The sequence below is a fragment of the Podarcis gaigeae genome (genome assembly GCF_964106915.1).
Source record: "Podarcis gaigeae genome assembly, chromosome: 2".
In the NCBI taxonomy this organism is placed as follows: domain Eukaryota; kingdom Metazoa; phylum Chordata; class Lepidosauria; order Squamata; family Lacertidae; genus Podarcis; species Podarcis gaigeae.
Genome location: NC_139679.1, coordinates 52,121,356 through 52,134,245, shown reverse-complemented (window position 1 = coordinate 52,134,245; position 12,890 = coordinate 52,121,356). Strand labels below are relative to the sequence as shown.

The following is a 12,890-nucleotide window of genomic DNA, read 5'->3' as shown; positions in this document are numbered from 1 at the left end:
GTTGCTACACTTTCCACACAGGCATAAACTTCAGGTGAAGAACGATCTTCTTTCAAATGGAAACACTTATTGGTGAATTCACGTTCTCAGATTATGGGAAAGCCAATCTCTGATGGATTTATCACCTCCAGATTGAATGTCAGGTAGCTGCCTGAGGCACCAAGAAGTAATCATGTAGGAAAACTGACTGTGAGATAATTGATGAAAGTGACTGCAAACATTCAGTTTTGTGTGGCATGGTTGCAGCTATCATGTGAACTTCATTGTCGCCTGTGATTTTGTGCTAGACCATTTGAACTGGTCCTGTCATCCAGAAATCTTCCAGAAGCTATGTCAATACTTAACCAATCTCAATATCAAAAGCTGTAACTTTTCTTCCCCACCAGCTGCTCATTTGCCTTTTCTCTAGCCCCTTCCATTGGTTGATTGCCAAGAGCTTTCTGTGTTTATGTGACTTCTCCCTTCACACCCATCTTTCCGATAGTTCTTTTAATGAAGCAATGGCATGTTCTTTGTTATATGAAAGCCTGGCCTCAAGGAAAGCAGTGTTACGTGAGCGAAAGTGGAAATAGGAAAAAAAATTGGCTAGACTATGCATGAGAAACACAGCATACAAAACCCAAAGGGCTGCACCCTAGCTGCCCAACCCTAGGGGTTTTACATGACAAATGATGAGCAATAGAAATGAGGTGTGGAACAGACTACTTGTGATACTTTAACTATTCCCCCCAAATCCTCTGTTTGATTCACTGTGGATCAGCACATGCCCAAAGAATCAGTAAGCTGTTCAGCACTGCTACTGCAAGTTGCAACAATGGAAAATATCCCTTGCACATTCCTAGGCATTCATTTCTGCCATGTGCCGGTATCCTGTGTATTTGCCTCAGTAATTCAATTTAAATAGTTTAAACCTGCGTAATTCTAATGCATTAGCAAAAGCTGATTCATAAATGCTATCTCACTGCCATGCCTTAAACTCTGCCCTTTCTCACCTGAGAGGTATATTTTTAGAACCTACCCTCTCTTTGTAATTCTAAGTTGCTTTTAATTGTTTTTAATGTATTTTAAATGGTTTCAACCCATCTTGGAACCTTAGGAAGAAGGGTGTCTAATAAATTAAAACAATAATCATAATAATCACAACCACCACCCTCATTTAAGCAGTGGTGCTGAGAGTTGTTAAGGGACCCCTATTCCCTTCAGAAAGCTACAGTTCCCAGAGTTTCCTGTGAAGAAGGATTGGTTGTTTGAACACTCTGGGTATTGTAGTTTTGTGAGCTGAATAACAACTCTCAGCACCCTTAACAAGCCACAGTTCCCAGAAGCCATGACTGATGTATGATATTGCTTTAAATGCATATGTGGCCATTGTGGCATGCCCCAAGGAACAGCAATATTTTATGGAACAGCGTGATCTCTCTTTTTTTAACTGAAAACTCTCGGTGGTGTGTTTTTTCTTGCACTGGAAGCTGAACTGGAAGACAATGCAAAACTGGCTCTTCCACTTTCTGAACTCCTAAACCTTTATCTATAATTACGTTTTGCAATGTTTTAGCTAAGATAAACCAACTCTTCAAAAGCAGGAAAGCTGCATTAGAAAATCAAGAGTCTTATGTTTATATAAGATTTGGGGAAATGGTAGCTTCATAGAAGAGTAGAGCAGTCAAGGGATGAGAACACAGAAGGTGCTAGAATGGGTATGTTCCAAGCAAATACCCAGTTGCCATGGATGCAAAGTTGCATTATGATGCCCTGCTGAAGTATTCCAAGTATTCCTTTGCCCCTGGGGAAGGTGTGCAATGTGTCATGTGTTTCATACTTTCCATTAAAGTTTTCCTCTCATCCCAGCGCTGCTCTGAGGCTTCGCCTTCTTATATCTCTCACTGGAAACCATTGTGTCATCAGCGAGCCAAGCTGCCTCCCAAGCTCCCTTTGTTTTATATCAACAGACTAAAAGATGGCCTGGATCAAACTGGTGATTATTAAATAGTCCTGGGTTGAATATTTGCCTATTTCAGTTTTATTCTGGAGGGTAAATATTTCTTTTTTAAAACAGCAACTAGAACCCTTAATCACTAAGTATTCTGCCCTTTCCCAGTCAGGTACAGTGCCATTTCTGTCTTTCAACATCATTTTTCATTTCCCTTCTCAAAGTGATTCCAATAAGGGAATCATGTAATAAACATGACACCATGCAACAGACAAAGGATATTCACCCCCTTTTAGAATGAACCCCCACAACACACCAAAACAATTTGGTGATTTTTGAATCTGTAAGAAAAAGGGGGGCGGAGTTCTGCTATTGGTTCAGCCCTATTATTCCATGTCTCTGCCAAAAAACCAGCGACCTAGAAATAACGTGGTGCAATTATAGCCCCAAAGAAGCCTAAATCTGGGTGTTACACATGCTCCACCCAGGAATTTCAGGCCATTACTTGCCTTGTGTTTATATTTAAGACTCTGAGCAGGCTCTGTTATGTCAGGCTGCTTTCAGTTTGTTATATAACAGGTGCTGCCTGCCACTTGAAAGTCAGCTCAGTAACTTGGCTTACTGGGATGACAGCAGAATGGATGGAGAGGCAAGCTTAGCGTACTGTAGCCAAGTTCCTTGTGAGCATGACCTTCTCATGCAGCCTTGGCAAAACCCTCATGGAAGATCGAAACCCTATTTGTCCCACAATTGACAGAGCTGAAACTATTTTTAAGATTGAACAACACCCTCTCCTTCCCACAAACACTAACAGTGCATTTGAAAAATATTTATTGTAGCTACTTTCTTAATGCTTCTGCCAGTCCAGAAGTGGAGAAATGATTTCAGCCTAGGATCTACATTATCTTCTTGACAACCTTCCAGGGACCACATAGTGGACATAGTGAGGTCATAGAATAGCACTGGATGTAAATTTCTCCTTCATCCAATAAGCTAGTTTCCTCTACCCAGGCAAGGCAGAGGAATTATTGCAGTTTAAGGACACATTTCAGCCAGGCAAAAACACCCAAGGTTCAAAGTAGGTACAATGGGGGGGTATCACTGAGACTGTAGCGAGGGGGTCTGTGACCTGTGATTTCCAGGAGTTAGGAGGAGCCCAATGACCAGCCCAAGTTCTGGAAATGATAAGAACAGTTTTGGTTTCTTATTCCCAAAGCCCAGTGGATGCAGATCTTAACAAAACCTTGTGAAATAATCTTAGAACGGAAGGGTCGTAGGTTAATCATGCAGCCTTAACCACATGGGGAAGATTCTAGTGAGAAATTCCAGAAAATTGCCTGTTAAAACCAAGGAAGCAAAATGTCAAGATATAAATAATTTTATTAGAGAAGGGAAAGAAAAGGGAAGTCAACAACCACACACACACTCATGGGGGGGGGGGTCGGTTTGGCTTGCAAATAAAATCAATACAGTCCATTTAACTGAACTAGCTACTTGTGAGCTACTTGAGCAGTCAGGTTTCGGAGTTCTTTGCAGAAGAGCGGTTCTGGACTTCTGGTTAGATGTTTCCAGGAGGACCAACTCTCACATATTTTTAGGAATCTGAGACCTGTTTAAGCCAACCCCTTTATGGAGACTGATTGTTCTTTTCTCCATTTGTGTGCTATGCTCCATTTCTAATGTCATGAATAATGGAGGCATTGAGAAATTTATTTAGAAAGTAGTTCCACCTTCTTAATCACGCTATGTGTGTCATTCAACAGAGCTGGCTAGTTCTAACTGGATGCAGCATTATAAAAAAAGAGCTTAACTCCAAATGTTTATTCAGAGATTAAGCTCAGATACTCGTTTATTCATACTTGATGTTCAGGATCCAAAATCCCAAACACCCACAAGACAAGATGGCAGCATTGAGCTACGTTGGAATATAGGGGTTCCAGAGAGGCAGGTACAGTCAAACCTTGGTTCCCTAATGGATAGGTTTTGGAATGTTTTGGCTCCCGAATGCCAAAAACCTGGAAGCAAATGCTCCATTTTAAAAACGTTTTTCGGAAGCCAAACATCTGACGCAGCTTCCGCTGGAGTGCAAGAAGCTCTTGCAACCAATCGGAAGCTGGACCTCGGTTGTAGAACGTTTTGGAAGCCAAACAGGTTTCTGGAATGGATTACATTCGACAACCGAGTTTGGCTGTATTTGGATTTGGGAAGATGATCACATGAGGGTCAAGGACAAAAATAAGTTTCTCTTACTGAATAGTAAGATGGTTTGGCATTTTGATATTGAAGAGGTGATGTAGCCAGGACCTCAAGACACAAATTAGTGGAGAAGGGTGAGTGTATTCAGGAGTATTTTCTGCTATATCTTGGCTGCAGTCCATCCATGCCATTGCTCAGATCATTTTTCTTCTTGTCCTCGTTACACATAAAACTATGAATCTTTTTTTTTTAATCTGCAAAAAATGACATTTATGTATTTCTAAACAGATTGTCAAAAGAAGGAGTTAAACATATATTTCAGAGAATTTTTTTGAGCAAACGGCTGTGTCAGAATATTCAGTAAGTGTGAAAGTGGAAGCAGAATGATCTTCATAGTAGGTGTGGATCAGGCCAGTCCACATCAGAGTTTTCAAAGATTGGATTCCTCTGATATCCCTAGTAACAGCATCTTCAAAGCCCTTCAAAATGCAATCTTACTCATAAGGCAGCAAGCATCTTTCCCGCCATCAATTTGCAGGAGTCAATCATTTGCTTGACGTCTGGAAAAAAAATGTTTCTGGTCTTACTTGTTGACCCTAATGACAGATTTAACTGCAGCTGAAATGTAAACATTATGATAGGAATTCTTTCTGCACCCAAATGGAAGGGAAATATAAATCTGCCTTTAACTGGAGTTTGAGTGCATTCAAATATCAATGCTTAACAAACTGTGTTCCCTCCTCCCACCACCAGTAGTATCTCACCCCTGATGGTATATAGAGGCAGGCAAAAGATCTTTCCAGACTAGGACTTTCCCTCATCTTAGAAAGCTACTGCAACCAGCAGATTTTTCTTTGGTCAGCCAAGATTTAGAAAAAGGGGCAGGGAGAGAGGCTGTTTGCCAGCAAGTAGAAAAAGCAAATTAAATTAGAGGAGCAGGTCAGGGGGGGCAGCTACTCCAGCGCAGTCACACAACAGCAGTTGCTCTTTTTTAACTCTGATAAGAAGAACATATTTAGAAACAGGAGGTCACAGGCCATGGTTTGCTTTCTGAATTTGTTGGTGCAGTGGTCATAGAGCATGGGCGTTGAGAAGGCAGATTCGTACACAGAAGGGAAACCCTGTGATCTTAGCAGCAAGCAGAATTGTTTCACAAGTCAGCCGACAGCGGCAGAGACCAAAGCTGAAAGCTCAGACTTTTGAATCCTTGAGAAGAGTAGAACTAAACTGAGCATGCAAAGAAATTTGAGGCTCCCCGGGACCTCTGTTGTTTTTGTTGTTGTTGTTGTTGTCGTCAGATGTAATATTAGCCAAGAGCAACAATTCCACCTAAAGTACTGCTATTCACACTACAACGCACAGTGTGAGCGGGAGAGGCTGGCCTTGTACATCCCACAGAAAATTTAACTGGAGGAGGTGTGATTGTAAGTAAGATTGTGGTTGTTTGTTTGTTTCTCACCCATAATCAGTGCATGGGTGTGTAAGAGAAGGAATGTTTAGGTGGAACAGACTGCTGCAAAGCTAAATAAATAAGTGCTTAATAATAGCTACCAGTTGGCTTTAACAGTCCCTGGAGACTGGGGAGTCGTATTTCATCCTCAGTTAAAAATCATTTATGTATAATTCCTAGTGTATAAAATGCTTCATAATTATGTTGACAACAGGTCCCTGAGGTTGGATTCCCGGCATTCTGCAGCTATGAAGGTAGAGTTCTGAGACATTATTTTGGGAAACGTGTGGCCCTCACCCTGCATTTGCAAATATAATGGGATTAAGGGTATTTAACCCCCCCGCCCTCTTATGCCCACTGATTTGTTTGGTTTTTTGACCCCCAAATGTCCATCTTTCTTCTGGGGACCCACATTTCTACTATTTATTTTGGCATTTGCAGGGGCAAATGGGCAGGTATGGTAAGGAGTTAAGCACCCCATCCTGTCAGCTGGTTCTTCCCTCAAGTCCCACATCAGTCTTTAAATAGTGTGATGCAGTGTGTATAAAAATGATGCAAAAGAATAAGAGGTTGTAACAACAACATCATCAACAACAATCCAACTCCTTTAAACTAAAGCTATTTATGCACGTTCACTTTGAAATAAGTTACACTGGGACTTTACATCTAAGGACTTTACATCCTTTACGTTGCGTAGGGTAGTTGGGTTCTGAACAATGTAATCCATCGTAGATCTACCGAGCAGTCTGTCCCACTGCGTCCAATGTGTCCTGCTCCCTAGTGTGTTTAGGGTGGCAACCTTAGCTTTCCGTAAGTGAGTGTTCTCAGTATCCTTGCATGTGGAAGCAGAGCTGAGCCACTGGGAGCAGTGCAGGGCTTTTCATAAACTTAAGAAAACCAGGGAAAAATTGAAATCTCTTGGTCACCTCATAAAGTCAGTGGCAATCCTCTAACAAAATTTGAGAAGGAATCCAACCCCTCTCTCAGGGATTTCTCAAGAAAGGTTCGTTTCACTCCCCACCCATTTTTTCCAAAATGTTTGGCATAGCTCTGCTTCCTGATGCATCTGTAGGGTATGATTCTGCAAGCACTCCAGTGTACTTCATGCAAGTCAAGGAACTTAAGCACATGTACATGACTGCAGGATTGCAGCCACTGAATTTGTGTTTTGCTCCTCTGCCCTGCAAATGACTGGCTTGACTTTTCTAGAGTGCCAGTTCCCTGGAAGCGTCGGTTCTAGCATAGGAAATCTCCCTTTGTTCTCCTTGGAGCCTTTTGAGATTCCCTTTCCAACATACTCATAGGAAATTACTTCTTTTGAATCTATTGTGAGAAGGCAAGTCTTGATTAATTCAGAGTCAGTGATTTCCTTTTCCCCAGTTGTCCTTAAAATGGCCTTTTATGTGGCATAGATCCCTATTGATAGCCCCCAAGCAAGTTACAAGAAGGATTTATATCTGTACGTTCTACACACATCCTGTTTGCAGATATGCTGGAGAGAGTTTTCAGGTCTGCAAACAGTTCTTCGTAACGTTTGCAAACACAAGCAACAGTGACAGTAGATGTGAGAGACTGCATCTTACTGTACTCGTTCAGGCTAAACAGTGATGTTTCTGAGTTTGATTCCATTGAAGAGAGATGACAAGAGATGTGAAGGGTTCATTAAGCTGGCCTCTCCAGAGACCTACCCTTGTGGATGAGGGCTACCCCTCAAGACATGCCCCCCACCTTGCAGAGCTTTGTTCCTGTCTTCCTTTGCATATGGGAACCTTCAAATGATAAGGAAGATCCGCCCTTTAAGGGATTAGGGGTTTAGTACAAATGTGTGATGTTACATTATGGTTTGTTTATATTCCACTTCCTGAACAAAGGCCCCCCCTGAGGTATACAGCATATTTATACAAATATATATATATATATATACAAATGGATCAAAACAACAAAAAATGCCACAATCACAAAATGCCAATCAATCACACTTGAGATGTGTTTTGAACTCGGCCTAGTATACCAGAAGGAGTGTCCCCACCCCCATCATTCAGCCCGGACACTGAGATCCAGCTCCAAGGGTCTTCTGGTGGTTCCCTCCCTGCGAGAAGTCAGGTTGCAGAGAACCAAGCAGGGGGCCTTCTCAGTAGTGGTGCCCACCCTATGGAATGCCCTCCCATCAGATGTCAAGGAAATAAACAACTAACTTTTAGAAGACATCTGAAGGCAGCCCTGTTTAGGGAGGTTTTTAATGTTTGATGTTTTATTGTGCTTTTAATTCTGTTGAGCGGCTGGGGAAACCCAACCAGATTGGTGGGGTATAAATAAATAAATAAATAAATAAATAAATAAATAAATAAATAATAAACCCTGTGGCAAACAGGAAGGGGGGAATCAAACAAACCACCCCTATCTTTCACCTAGGATGCACAAACCCCTATCTTTCCCTCATAGCCATGGTTTCATCTCTCACCCAGGGGGAATGGGGAAGGGGAGCAAGGGAGACAACAATAACTGGCTTTCTTTTGGGACCACTGATGTAACATTCAAATACAACATTGTAACAAGGGTATTACTAAAGAATGATGCTTTCCTCCCACAATTTTCCTGCAGTCCAGATCCTGGGGATCTGTTTGTAAAAGGGAAGGAAGCAATAATATACTAATAGAGATTAGCATGAGCGAGACTTTAGAACCTCTTTTGTGGTGGAATGGTTGTTCAGCTCGGCAATGTTTAACTTATGTATCCTTTCATCGGCAAGAAAAGAAGATTTGTGGGATGCAAATTGTATAAAATCACCAACTGTGGCTCTGCGGAGAGCAAGCTGACTGGATGAAGAGAGGGCAAATGTATCTGGTTTCATTGCTTTCAAGAAGTGGCAGGACAGGGGAATGTGAGCTTTGTTAGCTGAGTGTTTTTATCCCATGACACAATTTAAAATATTCCCCACCCAGTCCCAGGTCACTGTAATCTTATGTGTCCCTTTCTTCCAAATGTCTCTATTCCATTAGCATAACACTGTTCTTTTTTAAAAAAAGTGCTTCAAACAGTTAGATTTAGGGCTCAAATGTTTTCCCAGCAGGAGTCCACATCCACCCATGCAGCTGCCATTTTCCAAACAGCAATCCCTCTGGACTTGATCTTGAATGGATCGTGCAAGGGTACCCATTTCAGGCTGCAATCCTATATGCACTCACCTGGAAGTAAGCACCACAACATATGAGTAGACATATGTAGGATTGCGCTGTTGAGCAGTGAAAGGTCCAGCTAGATCAGTGTTTCTGAAACTTGGGTCTCCAGCTGTTTTTGGACAACAACTCCCATCATCCCTAGCTAGCAAGTCCAGTGGTCAGGGATGATGGGAACTGTAGTCCAAAAACAGCTGGAGACCCAAGTTTCAGAAACACTGAGCTAGATCAATTGCAGGTGGGGTCTCCAACAAAATGCTTCCAATAACTCCAGAGTTGATCTATAGTGAATGCTTTAATAATCCCAATATATCTGGTTACCCAAATCCATTCAGATCAATGAGTTGCTAACATTCAGGATGATGGGTAAAGGAAAGGACTCAGCCATTCAAATGTGGGCAAACAGGTTCCAGCTGGCAAATGTTAGATTCATGTGGTTTGTGTGCTTCAAGTTTCCTGCATCCTAGGTTGGCTTTGGCAACAGTATATTATTTGGTGACTGTAAAAGAGAAGTTGTCTTATGTAAATGCACATGCCTTGTTCATAGATATCAAGGTTTAGAAAAGGCTTAAGCATTCCGGTTGCTTGTTTTCATGGTGCATCTGCATTTTTGCATGATACGCAAATGATATTTATGCAGAGGAGAGGGACATGCCACATCGCATGTCAAGAGCTCTCCACTATTTATGCTCCGCATGTCATTATATTTTCCATGCAAAACCCCGTTCCTCATTAAAGAGTAACAAGCTTCTCTGGGAAGGTTCTGGACACAAGTCTCTCACTGGCCAGTATCTTGCCCTGTTCCTCTCGGCCAAGATCTGTCATCTATTTATGCTCTGCCTCCTGTGGAATCTTGTTCCTTCTTCAAGAGAAATTAGCTTCTCTGGGAAGGTCCTGGGCACAAGTCTCTCATTGGGCAGGAACCTCGCCCCTCCTGCCCGCTATAATAATGTAGCTTCTTGTTTCACACCTTGTAAATGTCACTTGGGAGAGGGGAGCAGCAGCTGAAATTTGCAATGTACGTGACCAGCCTCCTTTTCAATCTCATCTCATGATCCCCACATCCCTTGCTTGACTAACCTGCTCAGATTTATCAAGGTGTATATATGGGTGAAATTGCACAAGTCCAGTTTTATTATGACCAGTCAAACTTTGGAGTCTAAAATGCTGAGAGGAAGATGCACCATCATAGAATTGGAAACACTGTAAGGGTTCAAAGATTTCAGGGTTATCTTCGTTCTCCGAATCCTATTGAGTCAAGCCCTCCTTCCCACTCCCAGGAAAACTGGAACTCAGTACATCTGCCAGGGCAAATGCTTGCAACTCACATGCCTGAGATATTTTTTGAAAACCCAAACTCCAAATCCTTATAGTCATATCCTTAAAAAAATCAACAAGGGGGAAATGTCTATTCATGTGATGTTTATTTTATCTATATGTGTCGGTTGTTTTTTACTGTATTTTTGGTTTTTATGGAAGCCGCCCAGAGTGGCTGGGGAGGCCCAGCCAGATGGGCGGGGTATAAATAATAAATAATAATAATAATAATAATAATAATAATTATTATTATTATTATTATTATTATTATTTCTATCCCATCTACTAACTGAATTTCTGAAAGCAGCATGCAGTTTATTTCAAGTACAATGAACTAGAAGGGCAATGCCATAGAGCTGAGCTCCTGACTGGGGCATTACTACTGCTTCCTGGGCAGGGCAGAGCAGGGCAGGGCTGCCTTAAGAGCCAATCCACAACCCCTACAACCCTGACCTGGCTCCTGCCCCATCCCAGTAAGCAGCAGCAAATGCTGATGTTGCAAAGGGAGCTCAGCACTCTCATCTCATCCCCCTGGCTGCTGACCATTGAGATTAGAGTGAGTACAGTAGGCAGTTTCTTCCACTGATAGCTGACATGCAACCGAAAGTGTCACAGACTTCTATCAGCTTACTTTGCCCTACGTGCTTTACGAAAGCTGAATTTTTGCAACTAATTATACAAATAAGTCCCACCCAGTTATGCCTATTAAATCCCATGGTGGCATCTGTTTGGCACATTGGTTTTGTTTTCCAGTAGTAGTAGACTATAATTCTGTGCATTACTGTTTCCTGAAGGTTTTATATGTGTTTGTTCAAAGTCAGAGCAGGCCAACCCTGAAACAAAGTGTAATGTGCTGAATCCTGGTGTGTACACATTTTCAGACAGAAGGCATCTGTCAGCTGAGCAGGTGAAGGAGGCAGCATTCAGCAAATTCCCTTCTACCTGCTGTCGTCCTCCAAATCAGCTCGGGGGGGGGGGGGGACCAAAAATCTGCCTCCTATCAGCACAGCAACACCAACTGGATTCCACCCTGTGTGTGTTGCTCTAAATGCTCTTTTGATATTATAATGGCCTTTGTTTATCATGGCAGTGTTGTCACTCAAAATGCAACAATCTGCTTTAATAATACAGTATCCTTGCTGGGACACATATTTGCTTTAAAACAAAGTTCCACTTTAAAAGCACCAGTTTTAAAAGTGTAATTTTGTTGCATGTTCTTTGCCCCCAGGCTCTTCTGAAAATATATTGGTGCATAAAGAGGAGGGTATGCTATGTCTCATGTCATCCCTGTAACAACAGACTTGAGATTCAAAATTGTTGGCAGTAGATTGTCACCCTTTCACAGCTTTAAACACACACAAACCACTTCATTCCTCCCCTTAGTGCCACCATGTAGAGAATCCATGATTTCCCAAGTGGTAGAAAGAGAGTTAGTAAAATGGGCTATAAGTAGATGGTGCACTGACCTTGTGTGTCGACAGATCTGTCAATCAATACTGAAATTTCATAAAGTAAGGCTCACTGCTGGCTCCATCCTGCTGTTTCCATCCTACATAATAAGCACTGAGCATTGCTTCTCATTTTCAAGCAATGGGCTCTGAGACCCCTCAGGTGAGACCTTCAAGTGGTCATTGGAAAGCTTGTGGCACCCTGCCAAAGAAGGGGAGTGGGTTTCCAAAGCATGCGCCCCCAGCACTCAGCTGTGTGGGCCATCTGCAACATCAGAGCAGATAAGTAAACGACCACCAAAAGGGTCAGGACAGAATTAAATGTTGCACTAAGGCAATATCCACAAAATCATTTCTGCTTGCCAGACAGAACCATTTCCCCAATCCATGCCTTGTTCTGGGGGGTTTTTCTGACTCTCCCAATAAGATTTGGGGGAAGGCACAGGAGTTGTGTGGTGAGGGAGAAGAAGGGGGAGAGTCCTGTCATGATAGGTTGCCTATTCCCGTTCCACTGCAACAGGTCCCACTAAGGCCCATGGGCCACAAGCAACACATGGGGGTCGTTTAACCAGCCCACAAGCCACCCCCAAACCAAGCTGCCCGCTCGGCGAGTCTCTGCATGCCGTGGCGCGGGGACTTGCTTCTGTGGCACTGGAAATGGTGTCTGCGCAGACACCAGAAATCATGGGTGCGCGCGCTTACGCATGCGTGCAATCCAGCCCATGGCAGGATCTCCACTGGAGTGAACTGGCCCAGGCCAGGTAAACCTTGCCGACCCCTGCACTGGAATCTGCTAGTGCAACAACTTACTTGGATCCAGCTCATAGTTTCCTGCCAACAATGGTTCATTGTGACATTAGAGTCAATCAGCCAATAGCATTAATAATGTGAGCCTATTGGAGAGGCAGCGAAGGTGAAAGTGAAAGTGAAAGTAAGATGGGAGAAAGGGATTGGAGGGCCACATCCATAGCCTCACTTAATGAGGGCATTGTTTGCTAATTGTAACATAGTGGGGTAAGCCAGTAAGAAGTTTTGTAGAGATTGCATTCAAATAGTAGTTTATGGCAATGCAGAGGTAAATTGTCTTGTAATACTCCCATGATGCTTTCTGCTTATTTGCAGTTGTCAAAATACCCTTTCACTATGCTCTTGGTGGTTTATACCTGCATGCATATGCCTGAGAGATGATGCCTTAGAATTCACTCTCCCTTCTTCTGGAGAAAAGTTAAGAAACTGGGTATGCATCTCAGCAAGTCTATAAATATTTCTAGTAGAGCAACCTGGGGAATTGGAAAAGGAGGGTCCTGGTACAAGACCATGCAAACAGGTATGCACAAATGGTTATCAAGAGCCTGGAATACATACCATAGTGC

At 42.6% G+C, this 12,890-nt stretch overlaps 1 protein-coding gene and 1 long non-coding RNA gene across 3 annotated transcripts in view; one reads left to right on the top strand and one right to left on the bottom strand.

Moving 5' to 3' along the window:
- Positions 1-12,890, top strand: part of ADRB2 (adrenoceptor beta 2) — a 58,807-nt gene that overhangs the window by 30,800 nt on the left and 15,117 nt on the right. Inside the window, exon 2 of one of the 2 annotated variants that reach the window (XM_083726140.1) lies at positions 8,331-8,407. The exons of the other annotated variant lie outside the window; for it this stretch is intronic. Coding sequence (XP_083582266.1) covers positions 8,331-8,392 — 62 coding nt within the window. The 3' untranslated portion in view covers positions 8,393-8,407. Of the gene's footprint in view, positions 1-8,330; positions 8,408-12,890 lie in introns of those variants that run through there. 2 annotated transcript variants of the gene reach the window in all.
- LOC310838609 lies at positions 2,695-12,329 on the bottom strand. Its single transcript, XR_014561079.1, has 3 exons — positions 12,220-12,329; positions 11,536-11,782; positions 2,695-4,686 (listed from the first exon to the last, which is right to left on the bottom strand). It is a non-coding gene; the product is annotated as an uncharacterized lncRNA (long non-coding RNA).